This window comes from Camelus bactrianus, chromosome 19, assembly GCF_048773025.1.
Source record: "Camelus bactrianus isolate YW-2024 breed Bactrian camel chromosome 19, ASM4877302v1, whole genome shotgun sequence".
Classification (NCBI taxonomy): Eukaryota; Metazoa; Chordata; class Mammalia; order Artiodactyla; family Camelidae; genus Camelus; species Camelus bactrianus.
In genome coordinates this window covers 15,440,756-15,459,779 of record NC_133557.1, presented here as the reverse complement: position 1 = coordinate 15,459,779, position 19,024 = coordinate 15,440,756, and the positions used below count along the sequence as shown (strand labels likewise).

At 50.5% G+C, this 19,024-nt stretch overlaps 1 protein-coding gene across 3 annotated transcripts in view; it reads right to left on the bottom strand.

Annotated features, from left to right (window-relative positions):
- The window catches only part of PPP1R16B (protein phosphatase 1 regulatory subunit 16B), a 94,218-nt gene that overhangs the window by 7,717 nt on the left and 67,477 nt on the right, over positions 1-19,024 (bottom strand). For 2 of the 3 annotated variants that reach the window (XM_074347269.1, XM_074347268.1), the window contains exons 3-10: positions 15,209-15,279; positions 11,221-11,366; positions 8,504-8,607; positions 6,846-6,970; positions 4,659-4,784; positions 4,033-4,108; positions 3,240-3,369; positions 2,978-3,146 (exon numbers count right to left, since the gene is read on the bottom strand). In XM_074347269.1, coding sequence (XP_074203370.1) covers positions 2,978-3,146; positions 3,240-3,369; positions 4,033-4,108; positions 4,659-4,784; positions 6,846-6,970; positions 8,504-8,607; positions 11,221-11,366; positions 15,209-15,279 — 947 coding nt within the window. The remainder of the gene's footprint in view (positions 1-2,977; positions 3,147-3,239; positions 3,370-4,032; positions 4,109-4,658; positions 4,785-6,845; positions 6,971-8,503; positions 8,608-11,220; positions 11,367-15,208; positions 15,280-19,024) is intronic. The other variant, XM_074347270.1, reaches the window with a different exon arrangement.

Below are 19,024 nucleotides of genomic sequence, written 5' to 3'. Positions count from 1 at the left end.
CCCTCTCTTCTCCTCATCAGGCCTGAAACCCCAGCCCCTGAGACCAAGTGGCCCATCCAGATGCCTTCCCCAACCCCAAACCGCAGCCTTGGTGAGGAATCCTCAGAAATTAACAACAACAAACACAGGCTGAACTCGGATTAGTTTCTGGCAGCCATACCCCCCCAACCCTATTCCCTACAGGGTTAATGGTTTATAAGACTTCACTTCAACCGGCATCTCTGGGAGAGTCCTGGGGGGCCCATGTGATCTGAACAAACACAGGGACAAAGCAGATGTGGAGGAGGAGGGGCTGCTTCCATGAGGGCTTCTGTAAGATTCTCAGTCCCTCCTGTGAATCAGTAAGGAAAAGATAAATAACCCAACAAAAAGGGGATAAAGGACAGATGAAGCACAAACAAGATAACCAGCTGGCACCAGGCACATGAAAATGTTGCACATCATCCAGCATCAGAGGAAAACAAATTAAAAATGCGAGCTACACGGCGACCCCAACAGGACGGGTTGTGTATACCAAAAGTTGGCAAGAAAGATGCCTTCACCACTGACTGGAGAGCCGACAGGAACAACCCCTTTGCAAAACTGCTTGGCAGGATCTACAGAAGCTACAAATCGCCTACCCCATGACTCATATCGCATTCCTGGGTAAATAACCGCCAGAAAATGTGTCCACCAAAAGACATGTACAAGGATGTTTTGAGCAGCTTCATTCAAAATAGCCCCAAACTGTTAACAACCCAAATATTCACCAATGGGAGAATGGACCCATAAATTGTGGTATAGTCAAACCCTAGAACTAGTCTTTAGTGCTCCAGGTTAAATAGTGGCTACCTCTGGGGTCTGAAAAAGGGACCATGGGAACCTTCAGAGGTGACAGAAATGCTCTATACATTCACGAGGGTACACATTTGTACGGGTTCGTTGAAAAATTCATTTAAATGATTGGATAAAGGTATGGTGTACACACACACACACACACACACACACACACATGTATATATACACAATGCAATACTACTTAGCCATAAAAAAGGGTAAAATAATGCCATTTGCAGCAACATGGATGGACCTGGAGATGGTCATCCTAAGTGAAGTCAGACAGAAAAAGAAAGAAAAATACCATATATTGCTTATACTTGGAATCTAAAAAATTGACACAAATAAACATTTACAAAACAGAAACAGACTCACAGACACAGAAGACATTATGATTACAGGGGGAGAGGGGAGGGAGAAATAAATTGGGAGTTCAGAATTTGCAGATACTAACTATTATATATAAAGTAGGTCCTACTGTATAACACAGGAAATTATATTCAATACCTTGTAATAGTCTATAATGAAAAAGAATATGAAAAGGAATATATATATATACACATACACACACACACACACACACACACACACACACACACACACACATATATATATATATAACTGAATCACCATGCAATGCACCAGAAATTAACACAACATTGTAAACTGACTATACTTCAATTTAAAAAAATTCTCTTGATCTGTGTACTTCACACAAGTTACACTTCTATCACAGAGGAAAAAATAATGAAAGCATAGCTGGGAGGTGTCTGAAATGTGATTTGATTGCAATCTACAATTCTTCTTCCTCCCAACCCCGAAGCTTAGGGATGAGGCAGAACAAAAGCCCCACGTGTGCCGTCTCCATCCCAGCCTTCCCTTTAATTCGGTTCTCTTCAGTAAACACCTTCACTCCTGCAGGCAAGACAAGCCCTCACATGACCTCCCTGTTCACATGGTGGAGCAGGGTCCCCCTGAGACATGTGGGCACACTGGGTGGCTAACCATCTCGCATCCCTCCAAAGTGGTACTTGCTAGAAATGTTGTCAGCTGCTCATTGTGTGACGGATGAACCAAAGAGGCAGACCACTACTGGTACGGTCAGCCCCTCCTGTCTTGTCCTCAGCAGTTCTGCTCTGTCCCCAAACTTGCTCACTCCACTCAGCAAGACTGCAGCCATGCATGGACCAGAGTGCCTCAGTGTGTCAATACTGCATTAAAGAGTGTCCCCCATCAAAAACTCACGTTCACCCCGTGTCTCTGAGCGTGACCTTATTTGGAAATAGGGTCTTTGTAGACGTAATTAGTTAAATTAAGATGAGGTCATACTGGATGAGGGTGGGCCCCAATTCAATGACTGGTATCTTTCTAAGAGAAAACAGAGACACAGGGAAGGCCACGTGAAGACAGAGGCAAGGATTGGAGGCACTCTGGCAAAAACCCAAGGAATGCCTGAGCCACCAGAAGCTAGGAGAGAGGCATGAACTAGATTCCCCATCAGAGTCCCCAGAAGGAAGCAACCCCATTGACACCTCCATGTTTAGACTTCTGGCGTCCAGAAGTGGGAGAGAATACATTTCTGTTGTTTCAAGCCACCAAGTTTGTGGTCATTTCTTACAGCACTTCTCAGAAACCAGGACAGCATCCTCTTAGGAAAGTAGTTTGATGACCAGGCCACTGGCTACTCCTGGGGTGGGCTTCTTAGATGTCCCATCAGCACCTTATTCAGTTTTTCAAAAATTTCCTTTCCACCAGATGTGTTCTGGTAAACACAGTTCTCAACATCTTGTTATATCCCGCCCCTCACCCTACAAAGAAGTTTTAGTGCCCTTATCTCCCAGGGTGGCTGCCCTACTGAACCTCTCTTCTGGGAAGCCCTGACCTAGGTCTGCTGGAGCCCAAGCAGGCAAATGGGCATCACTTGCTCCCTGGAGATGATGAGACCATCCTATGTGCAAATCTCCCAGCTCCGATGTGAACGCCCCCTACGCTCGCCTCATTAACCACACTCCCATCATACAAGACCCAGCTGGTCTAAGGCCGCTGGCCAGCTGACCTTCCTCTGAGGGCTCTGAGATGAAGAGCCAACACCAGGCTGGGGCCCTGGCCCCCTCCCAAGACGGTGGCCAACATGGGGGCCGGGAGGGAGGTGGGCACTCACTGGGTCCTTATTCTCTTGGTCTGTCCTGGTCTCTCTGACGTCCCCGTTGTAGGCGGAGGTCCTCTGATCCTCAGCTGCGCTCCGCTGCTGCCACAGGATGGCCTCTCCCTCATACTCCTTCCTGTACAGGTTGGTCCTGTCCGACAGGCTGGCTCGACGCACCACCTTCCTGAGGGCAGAGGGGGGATGCTGGGAGGCTGCGTCCAGGCGCCGTGAGTGGGACCATGCACGGGGGCCCCTGGCTGCCCTGCCCCTGACTCACCCGCGGCTTCCCGCGCTGGACGTCCTCCTGCTCAGGGATGACTTGTGCCTCAGCTGCGACTTCATGATCACGTCGTGCTTGTGTTTTAGCTCCAGCAGCAGGACCTTGAACTCTTCTTCCTCACATAGGTCTGGAGGGGCAGAGGAATCCATCATGGGGGGCATTACAGGGGCCTGTGACCCCAGAGGGCCTTCCAGGCCAGAGGAACTGCCACCCAAACCCACCAAAAATGCCCAGCATCTTTTGGGGGGTGGAGAGAAGGGAGAAAACAATGCCAGCCTGGTTTCCTGGGCTACAACCCAATCCTTAGAGGAGTAAAAGAAGAGGAAACCCAGGGCCCATGCACAGTCCCAATTCCCAGCTGTGGCTGAAGGATTCATACACCTTTGATAGCTTCCAAGAAGAGTTATCCATTCTCCACCGATACAAAAAGTATCAAAAGAAACAAGCAGGTACCCCATGTAGCCCAAGAAAAAATGATGAAAAGATGCTGAAATCGTATTTCCCCACCCACTCATCCTTTAATTCATCTATCTACTTATTCACTGACCCATTCATCCATCCATAGATTCATCCTTGACCCACCCATCCTCCTATGCATACATACATATATACATACAGTCATCCACCTACCTATCCACCCATCCATCCATCCATCAATCAACCACCAATTAATTTATCCATTTACCCATCAATTCACCATCTATCCAACCTTATATTCATCCATTTATCCTCTACTCATCAAAAAATCACTGAGAGCCTATGCACGTACCAGGTGTTGTGCTGGACTTACCTATTGGCATCTCATCCATGGATGTCCTAGCACTGAGACTGGCCCCATGGGACACCAAGAGCTCCGCCATCTGCATCTAAAACACAGGAAGAAGGCCAGGTCCCCCCCTGCCCAGGGCTCAGAAAGTCTAGGAGGTGGAGAAAGTGTTCAATGCTTCTTAGGATGTGACTCAAAGAATGGTGGGGCAAAGCTGATTGCCAAGGAAGGCTCTGCACCCTACAGGCAGGACTCCTGGCAAATGCAATGGGTTTGACACCTCCTCCAGCATGCCTGGGCCATACCAAAGAACAAAGGAGGAAGGAGTCAGCTGTAATGCCAGAGCCATTAGGCATCTAAGGAGGACCGGTGAAAGCTGCAATCAGAGATTTGTAACTGGGAAACAAATGGAGAAATTACTCAAGGCAAAAATGCGGGGAATTTTCTACTTTAGCAAATTTGATTATCATCTTATTAGGACACAGCTTGTCAACGGCTGTCGCCAACCCCCTAGATCTTTTCATATCCCATACGCTAGCCATAGTCAACACCTTACATGGGTTTTATGTTTTCTGAACCAACTTCCAGCCCAAAGGACAGCAGGCTGACCCTGTGCTGGCCTCCCTCCCAGCCCTGTGGGTGACAACTACCTGTCCCCAGAAGGCAGCCGCGTGCAGGGGCTCCCAGCCATCCCAGTCCTTCACATCCACACGCACTCCATGGTCCAGAAGGAGCTCGGCTGCCCGCAGGTATCCATTGGCTCCAGCTATGTGCAGCTGAAGGAGAGGAAAGACGTGAGCATCCCCTAGGGGTTGTCCCCTCATTTGGAGGCAGGAGAGTCCGTTCCCTGACCCAAGTCCCAGATCATACTTGGGGCCGGTAGAATCGAATAGAATGAGGTGGAAGTACCTGCCACATTGCAGAGGATTAGTAAGTCTGCAGTATGGACCGAGAGGGTAAGGCAGAGAAGTGAACTCCTCTCCCCTGTCTTTGAGACCCTGTGGTTAAGGCGACAGCATTTACTGACTCCCTACTATGTGCTGAGCCCTGTAGAAGGAATCTCAGAAGTCCAATATGGTGATTTTAAAATATGTCTACAAATTCTTTGACACACCTCTCTTTAAAAGATGAAGCTTAATTCCTGCCGCCTCGAATGTGGGCCAGAACAAGTGACTTGCTTCTAACAAACAGTATATGATGAAGTGGTGGTATGTGATTTCTGAGGTCAAATGCTGCTTCCACCTAATGCTCTCTTGGTTCAATCATTCTAGAAGTAGGCAGCCATAGTGCTGTGAGGACCCTTAAGCATCCCTAAGGACAGAGCCTAAGAAGTGAGAAACCGAGACCTCCTGCCAACAGCCAGCACTAACTTGTAGCCATGTGAGTGTGCCATCTTGGAAGTGGATCCTCCAGCCCTCAACAAGCCTTCAGATGACTGCAGGCCTGGCTGACATCTTGACTGCAGCCTCATGAGAGACTCCACACCAGTACCACCCAGTTAAGCTGCTCCCAATTCCCTGACCCACAGAAACTATGTGGAAGAATATATATTTATTACTGTTGCTTTAAGATGCTACATCTTGGGGTAGTTTGTTAGGCAGCAATAGATAACCAATACATCCCATCAGGGAAAGCTCACACAGAGGCCCCATTTCTTCTACCTGGTGCCATTGAAGGCCTCTGGTGATGAATGCCACCTTGTAGACCTCAGTTGTCCACTTGCTCAATCTCCCAGAAAATACATAAACTACTTACCACATGATGAACACTCCATGAGGGACTAACATTCTCAGAGAGCCATAAGTGATGACAAGACCTAGTATGTGCCTGGTCCATGAGGGTGGAGCCACTCTGAGACCAGCCCAAGAAGTGCAGACCCCCCGTGTCTAGAGGGTCCAGCCACAGACCCAGAGGAGCTCCAGCCAGGGTGGGCAATGCCCTGGTACAGCCTGGTCATGACATCACACAGCGTTCACACAGCGTTTGATCCAACTACCTGACTCTAACCTTGAGTGCTGGGCTGAGCAGGTGATTTGAGTAGGGACCCAGTTCATCGAAAAGGGCATGAGGCACAAAAACTTAAAAATAGAACTACCATGTGATCCACCAACCCCACTGCTGGGTACATATACAAAGAAAATGAAAACACTAATTTGAAATAATACACGCACCCCAATGTTCATTGCAGCATTATTTACAATAGTCAAGATATGGGCACAACCTAAGTGTCCATCAATACTTGAATGGATAAAGAAGATGTGGCAAAAAATACATATATATACAATGGAATATTCCTCAGCCATAAAAAGGATGATGTTCTGCCATTTGCAGCCATGTGGATGGACCTAGAGGGTATTATGCTTAGTGAAATCAGTCAGACAGAGAAAGATAAACACTCTATGTTAGCACTTATATGTGGAATCTAAAAAAGAAAACAAATGAGTGTATATAACAAAACAGAAACAGACTCACAAGTATAGAAAGGGAAGTGGGGAGGGGCAAGACAAGGGTAGAGGATTGAGAGGTACAAACTGTGACATAGAAATAAATAAGCAACAAGGACATAGTTGTACAGCATGAGGAAATAAAGCTGTTTTGTAATAACTTTAAATGGAGTAGAAAATAATGAATCACCAAGAGTGGCCAGCTTCTCAAAGCACCTGAGCCCAGCTTTGCTCACTCTCCATATTCCAGAGGCCACCCCGGCTCCAAGGCGGGTCTGGAGGTGGTCCAAGGCCACGGACAAGCCCCAGCTGAATATGTTTGGCCTCTACCAGGTGCAGGCCCACTTCTGGTCCTGACCGCCCTGCCCAAACCAGCCAGGCCCCTCTCCTCACCAGCGTGGCCCCCTGGGCATCTATCCAGTCGAGGTCCTGGCCGGCTGCAATCATACAGTGGATGTCCGAAATCATCTGCTGCTCAGGGGCTGCCCGCATCTCGTTGATCTTCTCTTGGGTGATGCCTGCAGTGGGGGAGGGGGGTTTAGTCAGCACTCGAGGACTGAGGCCCCAAGGGGGAGGGGTGGTGAGAGGAAGGTAGATGGGGGAGGTGTGGCTCCTGTTCCCTGGGGTCTGTCCTACCACCCACCTTCCTGCCTCCAGCTTCTCAAACGCCTGGCTCCTTCTCATCCTCTAGGTCCGGCGTGGATCCCCTCCCCAGCTGGCCTCCCCTGATCACCCCATCTGACACCCCCTGATCACCCCATCTGACCCAGGTCTCTGTTAGTTTCCTCCATCTCGTCCACAGCTGTGTTTGTGGCACCAGGCACAATGCTCAATGAATCTTTGTTACGGCAGTTACGGAATTCACCGAACATATAACTTTTAAATGGAGAGCTGAATGAATCGAGGTGGAGGGACCCAGAAACACATTTTCAAGCCTGACTCTCTGGCTAAAACTCTAAGTGTTACTGGCAGCTACTAATAGTGTTGAAGGAGAGAGTGACATGCTCTGAAAGGAGGTCCATTAGATCAAGCATTCTTGGATAGAATTCAGGGGAGGTCTGTAAACGTGAAAGGAGAAAAGAATGACATGTTTATTTTCATTACCCTTTAAATGAAAGATAGCATTTCCTTCCATTAGAACACAGGCCAAGTTCACAATAGAACTGGCAGTGACTTTGTCACCAGCAGAACCTGCAGGTATTTTCATTTTATCTGATTGCTTCCTGAATCAGTAAAATTTCTATATGACACATTTAAAAATATTTGGGGACATATACTTTCATAGAAGTGGTTTCCGTTATAGTCCTATGGCTTTGATAACTGCGTTTAAAAATATTATTCTGAGAAGGAGTTCACAGATTCACCAGATTAGCACAAAAACCATTAGGAAGCTTTGCAGAAAGTGAATAGGAAAAGTTCCGAGGAACGGAGAAGTCAAATCGGTGGTTTGTGCAGCGACGTGGGGAGAAACACAAGCGCGGGGACCGGCAGGACCTTGGACTGCAGCTGAGGGTCTGGGTTTGAGATTTATTTCAGAAAAGGAGGCCCTTTCCGTGTGGAATGGGGTGGTGGAGGAGAGGCATGTCTCTCTGATGGCTACATTTGTTTCCTCTCTGAAGCTCACTTGTGAGCCGAGAACAGCCCACATCTTGTTTACCCGGGGCCCCTGGCAGCCCGCGTGGTGCCTGGCACAGAGCAGGCTCGTGCCAATGTTCTTGACTTTGTATTATTTTCCCAAATGGGAATGTATCTTTATCACAAATGTTTACTGAATTGAATTGTCACAGCTGACGAAGAGCCCGGGCCAGCTGAGGTGGCCTGCGCGTGTGGGTGACACAGATGAGAGCAACACCCCCATGTGCACAGCACATGTTCCAGGATCGTTCTGTGTCCTCATCTTGTCCATCACGCGGGTAACACCCACCACGGGGCCCCAGCCTAGTTCCTGAGCCCTGACATGCAGGCTAGGGAACTTGCTCCCCTGGGTGGATGAGAGATGCTGGCCGTGGCCCCGCCCTGAGCCCACTCACGGCAGGCTGCCCTACCCTTACCCTGGTACGCCATGCACGTCTCGATGACATCCAGGGTGGGCTCATCCTCGCAGAGGTCATAGGGCATGTTCCCATCAGAATTGACGGCAAGCAAGTCGGCCCCACTGCAGAGAAAGGCCCAGGGTGAGTTCCTAGGGTTGGTCTAGCTGCCTCTACCCTCCAGCCTCTCATCCATAGCCCACCGTGCACCCCAACACCCACCAACCCACCACAGTGCACCCCAGCAAGGATAGCATCTCTAGGATCTCAGGGGCCCCACGTGGCAAGGGGCAAAATCCCAGGAGTCTTCCCCTAGCCTCCTGTTCTGTTGAAGAACCAGCAGACAGGCACTTGAGGACAGATGTCAAATAAGAAAATACAACATGAAAATAATGCCATTTGCAGCAACATGGATGGATCTAGAGATGATCATACTAAGTGAAGTAAGTCAGACAGATTTAAAAGACAAATATCAAATGATATCACTTACATATGGAATCTAAAATATGACACAAATGAACTTATTCACGAAACAGAAACAGACTCACAGGCAAAGGTTACCAAAGGGGAAAAGGGGTAGGGGAGGGACACATGAGGAGTTTGAGATTAGCAGATACACACTACTATATATAAAGGAGATAAACAACAAGGCCCTACCATATAGCACAAGGAACTATATTCAAAATCTTGTAATAAACCATAATGGAAAAGAATATGAGAGTATATATATGTGTGTGTGTGTGTGTGTGTTTGTATATATATAACTGAACCACTTTGCTGTACACCAGAAACTAAAGGAACACTGCAAATCAACTATTTTTCAATAATAAGTAAATAAATAAATAAGAAAACATTTAAAAGAAAATACAACAAACATTAACAGCAGGAGCACTGCTTACCAGGCATCTGCTTAGAGCCAGGCTTGATCAAGCCCTTTACACACATCATCTTGTATAATCCTCGAAACAGTCTTCTTGGTTCAGTATTACTGGCCCCACCTCACTCAAGGAGAAACAGAGGCTCGGACAGGTTTAGTCACTTGCCTGAGGCCGCACAGCTAAGATATTGGGGGGGGGGGGGGGGTCAAGACTCAAAGCTGGTTCTTTCACGCGCCAGCTCTTTTCACTTCTCCCTGTCCTATTTCAGTCTTGGCCCACGTACTGAAACATCCTCGGCTATTCCCCACCTCCTCCTCTAAGTCCCTGCCCAAAAGGCTGGCCAGGACAGGGGCAGGACAGAGCCTCGGGTCTCCGTGGCAAGATATGCCTTTTGGGCCAGTAGCTGCCATGCATGGTCCTGGGATGTCCTGTGGCAGAATTACCCAGGAACCACTGAAATAAAACGCAGCTTCCTGGGCTCCACTCTAGACCTCCTGAAACAGAGTTTCTCAGGGGCAGGGTAGAAGATTATGTATTTTCAACCCATGATTCTGGTACAGATCAGTACTGGGGACCCTCTGTACTAGGCTGACAGCACTCCCTTTTCCTCTCGCACCATCACTGATTGGACTGTGGCTACATGATGCTCCCGCAGACTTAGCCACACCCAGGCTCTCATCAGAGGTGCGGGCATGGGCCACCTGCCAGTCCTTTGGCCTAACAGCCCTCCACTGGGACCTCTCTGAGCTCCTGTGTGCCCTTGGGCAAGCTAATCCACCTCTCTGAGCCAGGGTGGCAGTACTGTCATCTCCATCCCCCCAGCAGCCACCCAATGGGTCCCTGCTGCTCCACTGAAACCTCTGCCAAAGGTCACCAGCCCTCGGCCACCATCCCTAACTCCCTGCCCTCAGACGCCCTCCTTGGCCTCCTGGGACCCCAACCCACTGGTCTCACTCTGTCTCAACTCTGGTACTGTAATCGCCTGATTTCCTGCCTGGTTCTTCAGGACTTTTGCAGCCCTGAGTTCCCAGTGCTCAGCACTTCCTTGGCTTGGCTCAGCTCAAATGGCCACCAATCATTAGATGAATTCAATTAAATACACTTGAAATTGTGTATTTTCTATGTGTTTATAGAACCTGAGCAAACTAGAAAGAATTTCAGGGTGAGAGAAGACTGTCAGAGCGATATAGAGGGAAGTGGCCTTATTCCTGGGAAAGACATTGCTGCGTGACGTCCCCCAAAGCAGATCTTGCCCCAAAGGAGAGCATATGGACAGGATCTAGGGGAGCAGGGCCGAGGAAGTATGTGTGCCTTTTTTCTACAGCAAGAAAAACAAAAATGGGAACAACACATAAGAGTGAAGGAGATGAATATAGACTCAAGGGGACAGACAGAGACAAAGAGATTTTATAAAAGAGAATGATACCCTGATACAAAGCCAGGCGAGGACACAAGAAAACTACAGACTGATATTCTTCATGAACATGGAAGCAAAAGCCTCAAGAAAATACTAGCAAACTGAACTCAGCAGCATATCAGAGGGATTATACACCATGACCAAATGGGATTTATTCCTGTAGTGCAAAGATGGTCAGTTTCACGTTAGGTGTATTTCACCACAATAATATGGGGAGAAACAAAGAGAATGAAAGGACAGAGACGGAGAGGAAAAGAGAGGAAGACACAAGGATGGAAAGGGAATGTGAGGAGAAAGAGGAAGAGAGTGACAGGCACCAAAGGAGACAGGAAAAAAAAGAGAAAGAGAAAATGAAAGTTCCCCCGTTCCAAAAAAAAAAAAAAAACTTGTAAAAATCCAAACTCTGAGAAAAGGCTATTCTCAGGGGAGAGAGGGGCACGTACTACTGAACGAGGATTTTCACCAGGTTGATGTGGCCGCAGGTGGCCGCAGCGTGCAGGGGCGTCCACAGCTCGTTGTCCTTGGCGTTCACGTTTGCACCGTGGGAGAGGAGCAATTTGACAATTTCCTCAAAGTTGTCGATGCAGCACTGCAAGGAGGCCACAGGCAGGGTCAGCTCCGGGCAGGGCCCCGGGTGGCGATGATGACACACCAAGTTCCCCCCGAGACACCACGAGAAGGACAGTGGAGCCAAACGACTTGAGTTTGAAGCCAGCTCCATTACGTAAAATGCTGTGTGGTCTTGGGTAAGCCATTCAACCTTCCTGAGCCTGTTTCTTGAGTTTATAATATACATGATAAAAATGTAAAGATGAGATAAAGTCAGCTATGAAATGCTTTGCAAATATTGGTGGAATGAGACAAAATTTTGAATGAGGCTTTAAAATCCTTTTAGTTTCAGAAGGCTTTCTTCAAACAAAATGGTATGGAGAACTTAGATAACCAATAAATTCAAGCAGGGCTGCTGGGGCTGAAGTAGGGGTGTGTGTTGGTGGGGGCGGGGATAGGGGGTAGGGCGAGATCCCCCTCCCAACAGTGGCCTCCTAGATCATAGTTTGAAACCTCTGACTTAGGAATTTCTGACCCAGAAGGGGAGGTCCCAAGTAACCAAGCCTCCCCTAAAGAACCCGTCTCCGCATGAGGGCCCTAGGGCTTCTGGTACAGTCCCTGCAAGGAGACAGCCGTCTCTGTGCTCCTGCCTGTCCACACGTGGGTCAGCCCCAATGAGAATGCAGCCTCCCAGAGAGACTCAGGGCTCTGACAGCCATTGGAGCCATCAGACTCCAGGGACAGAGAGTGAAAGATTCCACGGGGACAGAGGGGCCTCAAGCCAGGCCCATGAGCAGGGAGAAGGGAGGACAGAGGAGGAAGAAGACAGGAACCTACTTTACTGACTGTGGGATCCATCCCAGGTGACCCCCGGAGAAGCCAGCAGGGGACAGACCAGGGACCTGTGCTAGGCCCTACCCATCCAGGGAAGCGCTTCGCCCTCAGTGCAATGGGAGATGTTGCAGAGTTATACTCAGAGGAGCAGCACAATCAAACTTGCCTTTTAAAAAAAAACCCTCCTCTGGCTGCACGTGGAGAATGGATTGCAACTGCATGCTTTTAGGGGGGAGAAGAGGGATAGTGAGGTGCTGTGTTGGAATCACTCATTTAAGAGATGATGGTGGCCCAGCCTACAGAAGTGACCACAGGCATGGGGAGAAGTGACTGGGTATCAGCAGAAGGAGCGGGGGCGCCTGTGGGAGCCCATGGCCCCAGCTGGGTGTGGAGATGGGGATGGGGCGGTACCACAGCCCGCACCCCACTGCTCAGCAGAACCGGGGGCTCAGCACCAGAAAGACATGTGGGAAAGGAGCAGCCATTTGCATGCAGATGGTGCCAGAGACCTAGGTTCTCTTTCTGAAAAGCCCATCTGGGGTTGGTTGGGTCTGGGGACATCTCTCTGGACAGGAGGGACACGCGGGACCAGTGGAGCAGGGCACTGCCTCAGGTGGGTGGGAGAACCATGCAGTGGCACGGCACAGTCAGCAGGGGGCGCCAAAGGCACCAGAGTGAAATGGCGGGGAAAGGTGAGGGTAGGGTTCCTGGGCTGTCCCTGGGAGATGGGTTTGAGATGGCCCTGTCCGTAGGAGGAGGAGCAGCCCAGCGCCTGGATCAGGGGACAGGAAGGCTAGAGATCCCACCCTGAGGGGCTGCGGAAAACACGAGGATAGGCGGGGGCAGGGAATGGGGCGATTACGCACCCAGAATTGTAGACTTGAAGAGGGACGCCCAGGGCCTGGGCCAGTCTGCACCTGGGAGACGAGGCTAGAGCAAGGGCTGGGTTAGGAGCTGGATGCAGGAGTGCAATGGTGGGTGGTACGTGGTGGAGCGAGTTGGCCTCCTCTCCTGCCTTCCCCAAGGTGGGCAATGGCACCTGGCAGTTGGATGACTCCTCCCGCCCCCTCACCTCCCACATCCAATCTATCACTAGGTGGGGGTTCCATCTCCTGCAACACTGTCCCTATCCCCATGGCCCTGGATGAGGCTTCATCCTCTCTCCCTGCCTCCCCGTCACTCCCCTTCCACACACCCTCTGTCAGAGAGAGCCTCCTCCTTAATCCAGCCATGCTGCTCTCAGATTGCAGACCTCTGAAGTTTGCCTGTTGCCAAGAGCAGAAAATCCACAGAAAGCTCTTCTTACTGTGCTCCTTCGCTGTGTTGCAGCAGCAGTGACGATAACAAAGACTGCAATAACAGCAGCCCTGGCAACAGCAGTAATAAGAACATGCCACGTTATCAGTAATCACAGCTAGCGCTTTTTGAGGCGTTACTGGGTTGCTAACCTTCGGCCATGCATTGCCTCTTTTAATCCCCAGAACAATATTTCCAGGGCTCCATAGCCATGTGGGGCTAAATGTCTCATACCGGACAGTGTCGATACACAGAACATTCCATCATCGTAAAAGTTCTATCAGACAGTGCTACCCTGAACCTCAGTTTCTTGAGCTGTAAAATGGGGATAATCATATTTTAAAGGGGTGTGACAATCAACTCACACTTTACATCAATGAAGTGGCTTTGCAGGGTGGAACATGTGACAAATTTTAATACTAAGAATATGTAATATTTATCCAATGTCGTGATGCTTGTAGGGTTTCTATATGTATTCATTTAATCCTCACAACAACCTAATGGGATGGGTACTTGTTATTCCTCTTTTACAGATGAGGCAAGTGAGGCCCAGAGAGCTTAAGTAACTTGCCCAGGGTCACACAGCTAGAATTAGCAGATGCGTGAAGCCCTGTGGGACAGGAAGAGAAACCAAGAGGACACACAGGGAGCCACTGGGCTGATGACTGAGGGTGGGGACTCGCCCATGGCGCTTATGGGTAGGCCAGTCTTTGTCCCCACTTCCCGCCCTCACAGCGAGATAGAGAGGCTCCTGCCAGCCAAGCGTTCCCATAGCCTGGCCTCCTGTCCACCAGGCTGCATTTAAGTCCACCCACTCAAAAACTTGGGCCAGGGCACAGGGAGGTTCAATGTGTTCACTCATTAACTCAGCACGCACACTTTGAGGACCTACTGTATGCCAGCATGGGGACCGACGCTGGGATACACCAATGAGTAAGAGACACAGGCTCTGCCCTCGTGCGGCTCAGAGATCAACATCAAATGATCAGGCTAATGGCTAAGAGGACAGAGGGGTGCTCAGCAGAAAGGCCGTGGATGTACCAGCTCAGCTCTCAGGCTCTTGTACGCGCGCACCCAGCATTATGGGAAGACACCAGAGTGCTCTGAGTAACGGTAACGCCAGCAGATGTGGGCCTCGGCATCCCTGCAGCCACTGCATGGAGAATGGATCACGGCAGGGTCACCTGAGTGCTGGGGACAAGTGGGGGCTGTCACAGCATCTGGGCAAGAGATGACAGGCAGAGTAGCCCCTCCCAGCCAAAGGGGACTGGGCCCACCTCGCTGCCCTAAAAAGGATGTATGTTATGACAGCGCATGGTTCCTGGCCGTAGGTCACAGCTGTGTGACCTTAGGCAGGTCACATCCCCAACTCCCCACGCCTGTCAATCACTTTTGTCACTGGGATGGGTGGATGCCTTGGTGGGTGTAAACACAAGTGCCTCGTAAACTGTCAAGCTCCAGACAAACTTGCTTTGTTTGTCAAACCCTTTGCCAGACAGTGAAGATGCAGTGGACAAAGGCTCCCTGTCCTCAGAGGCTGTGAGTGCCGCACGCACGTGGGCACGGGGGCTCCGTGGGTGTGTCCGTAACTGACACCCTCCTCTCAGAAGCAGACAAGAGCCTTTCAGACGGGGCAGCTGCGGCTCCCCTCCCCCTCCTCCCTGAAAGCTCTGGGCAGGAAACAGCAGGGAGATGGGGCACCTGTCCAGGGGGAAAGCCCGGAGCCAGAGGCCCCAGTGAGCCTGGCCTTACCTGGTGCAGGGCTGTGAGTCCATCCTCGTTGCACAAATCAGGGCTGACCTTATTCTTCAGGAAGTAGCGCACTGCAACAGAGGGAACAGGAGTGAGTGTCCTGTCACACACCAGGTATACAGTGATGCCAGGGACCCAGATAAGACCCACTCTCCGCCAGGTCCTAACATGAGCAGTCATGTTTACTCCTTACAACAGGCGTGAGAGGTAAGTATCAACACCACCCCGTTTCACAGATGAGGAAACGGAGGCACAGATCACAGATCTCTGGTCCAGGATTTCCAAGGGGTGGATGGCACTGCCTGACTTATTCTGCACAATAAGAACAGGAGCTAACTTTTTCTGAGCGCTTCCTGTATGTCAGGCACAGAGCAAAGCAGTTTATATTTGCTGTCCAGAAAGAGCACATTCTAGTCACTGAAAGCAGACACTCTGGTGTCTGATGGCCTGGATTCCAATTTCAGTGCCATTCTTATTGGCTGTGCAACCTCAGTCAAGACACTTCCCTCTCTGTGCCTTAGTTCTCTATTCTGTAAAATGGGGATGGTGTTAATCCTACCTCACAGGGGCATCACGTGGAGTAACTGAGGTGAGCTGTGGCCAGGGCTTGGTGCGGCGTCTGGCCCATGGTTTGAATGTGAGTTCTTATTATGGAGGCTGTTATCGTTTTTATTAACACTGCAGGTCCCTGGACCAGGTATTAGCCCACTCACAACTGCCAAATGCCCCTTCTTTGGCCCCACTGAGCCTTGGGGGCCAGGGATAGCAGGGGCTTTAACTCCCTTCCTTCCCTAGACCTTTATCTAGCTGTGTGCGTGTGTGTGTGTGCGTGTGTGTGTGTGTGTGCATGTGTGTGTTTTCAGGGATGGTGGGTAGGGCAGGGAACTGGGGATGAGGGAGGCCAACGTGAACTCCAACCACAGCCTCGAATCTCTCTTGCTTAGGACCACGCCCCTACCCTTATTACTGGGATCCTCCCTCCTTCTCCATCCCTCCCCACCCATTAAGGTCCCAGTTCTCATTCTGAACCCACGTGCAAAGGGAAGGACAGTGGGTCAGCATGCACATAGTGTACAACATCAATTGTACCAATGTATTCAAGTCCACCTGCTCAGAAACTTGGGCCAGGGCAAAGGGAGGCTTCGATGTGTTCATTCATTCATTAAGTCAGTGTGCACATATTAAGCACCTACTGTGTGCCCGCATGGGGAATGATGCTGGGATACACCAATGAGCAAGAGACATGGATTCTGCTCTCGGTCAGCTCAGAGTCTGGGTAGCAGGAGACCAACATCAAATGAACTAGCCCGCTGGCCCATAAGGTCCCTTCCCAGTCTTGGCAGCTGGAACCCTTGCCATGGCCTCCCAGCTTCAGGATACCCATCTCTGCACTGCCTCCAGCTATACCTCCCCCACGGAGCAAACAGTCCAGGTAGCCAATGGGATGAGTCCACTGAACCCCATGGTTCCCGTCTGGCCCACCTGACCCTTCCCTGTCCAGTGGCTCTAAGCCTGAAAATGCAGAATCTGCAAAGACCTCTTCCCCAGATCCAGCCTCCCCAGGGCGGGCATGCAGGGGGCAAGCATGCCTCTAGGCTGAAGAGGGGACTGAGGGGTGGCTGTTTGCTGAGCAATTAGATGAACTTGGATACACAAGCTGGCTTGTGCATGAGACCCTCGTGATGCTGAGAAAGCCAGCGATGGAGGCCTGGGTCCTGTAGATGGGAGGTGCAGGCTGGCCTTGCCCCCCTCAGCCCCTCCCACTCCCACCCAGTTTGGCTCCCTCCAAAACACGAACCAAAGTCCACATCCCCTGGTGCCCATGGCGGGCACCATCTCCATACTACGGCCCACCACCCACGCAAGGGAGCGGCGCCCATGGGCGTCCTGACTGATTTGCCTCTGCTGTGGGGGAACAAACTCGAGTGAGCTGTGAAGGACAGAGGGCATGCCATCCACTCCGCAGGTTGACTAGCTGCTCAGCAACCCCAGGGGTGCCAGGGAAGAAGCCGAGGTCTCAGGAGCAGCCGGGATGGGGTGGTTCCCCAGCTTGTCCTCATCAGTCCCAGCTCCCAGACCCACAGCCCTGGAGGCACCATTGGCCTGAGTGTGAATGGAGGCTCCAGTGAAGGGGAGGTTGAGGCCTCCACTCAGGCTCCTGGCAAGAGGTGACATCTCCAGCAGACTTGCCCGAGATGCGCTCACGGCTGCTGGGGGCCAGAGTGACAGGAGTTTACACGGGATATAGTCAGGTCCTCTGGAGATGCTCTGTCCAAAACAGACCCACTAGCCCCATCCAGCTCTTACAGCTTTTCAAATGTCAATTCATAAAAATTCAAAATTCACCTCCTCAGTCACTCTGGTCACATTTCAAGTGCTCAACAGCCATGCATGGCTACCATATTAGAAAGAGCAGAAACAGGACATTTCAATCTTCACAGGAAGTTCTATTGAACTGCTCTACTTTAGGGAATTATACGTGGAAATTAGTCCCATCACCAATTGCCGAAACCTCTCCATGGCTCCTGATTGCTTGGGAACAAAAGTCCAAAACTCTCACTATGGCAGAGAACATCTACATAACATGTTCCCAGCCTCCAGGCCTCCATCTTGCACAATCCCAGGGGACCATTCACACAGTGGTCTACGAGAGGCAGAGCAGTGCACAACTTGCTCAGCTGTACTCAATGCTCCTAACCTACCTACCTCCCCAGTCGAGGTCTTAAACTCCGAACACCCTCCACAACGGTCTTTTGTCAGCTACAGAGTCACCATATTTCCTTTGGCCTCTGAGCTTTAGCACAGCCTGTTCCCACTGCCTGGAAGACTCAATCATCCATCCATGCACCAACCCATTCATGCATCCAGCCATCTACCATCCAGCCATCCACCCTCATCCATGCATCTATCCATGAATCCCCCCATCCACCATCCATTCATCCACCTGCATCCAAGTATCCAACACTAACACACACACACACACACACACACACACACACACCCCTCACTCCTCATCCTTTACCTTTCAGCCCAAACTCCTCAGATGAAGGCATTGTAAGCTCAGTTTCTACACATCTCATTTACAGCCTTATCACAATCATAATTACATAACTACTTGAGTAATTATGGGCTTTGGGTTTGTCTGCTATAAGACACTAAACCCCAAGGGAAGGACAGTGACCTGACACTTACTGCTCTTTCCTTGGGGCCTGGCACACAGTAAGTAAATCCTCAATAACCCTTCCAGGACCCAGACCTAATTGGCAGCCCCCTAGCTCAGTCCAAGGACACAGCCTCTCCATCTCTGAGCAAAGCAGTCCACCCTATAGTGCTGACCCGGATGGCTCGAGTTAGAATATGCAGTGTTGCCAACAGGTTCCTTGAACAGGATGACCTGGTAGCTGGTCTCAGCCTCAGAACCATGTGAGAAGTCTATAGCAAAGCCACTGATTACTGAGGCCAGCCTGTCCACGGGCCAGGGTTCAAATCCTGTGGGGGTGGGTGGTGGACCAGGCTTCCTCCCAGGAGACACTCTTTGAGGCAGAAATTAAGCGTCAGCTGCCAACAGCAGCCTTTGTGTGCAGTAATTATCGGGGTGTTCTCCCAGTGGCACGCGAGCCTAAGACATATAATTACTCCAATATCGGGCAGTTATTCTCAGCCCAAGAGGTGGGACAAGTCATCCTCGTCTCTAAGGAGCCCTTAATAGCCAAGAGCCAAGGCCCCGTCCGTGGTTCTACTTGCGCTTTCTCTGGGAGCCTGGCTCTGGACACAACTCATCGGAGCAAAGACCCCAACACCCAGTGCACAGCCAGG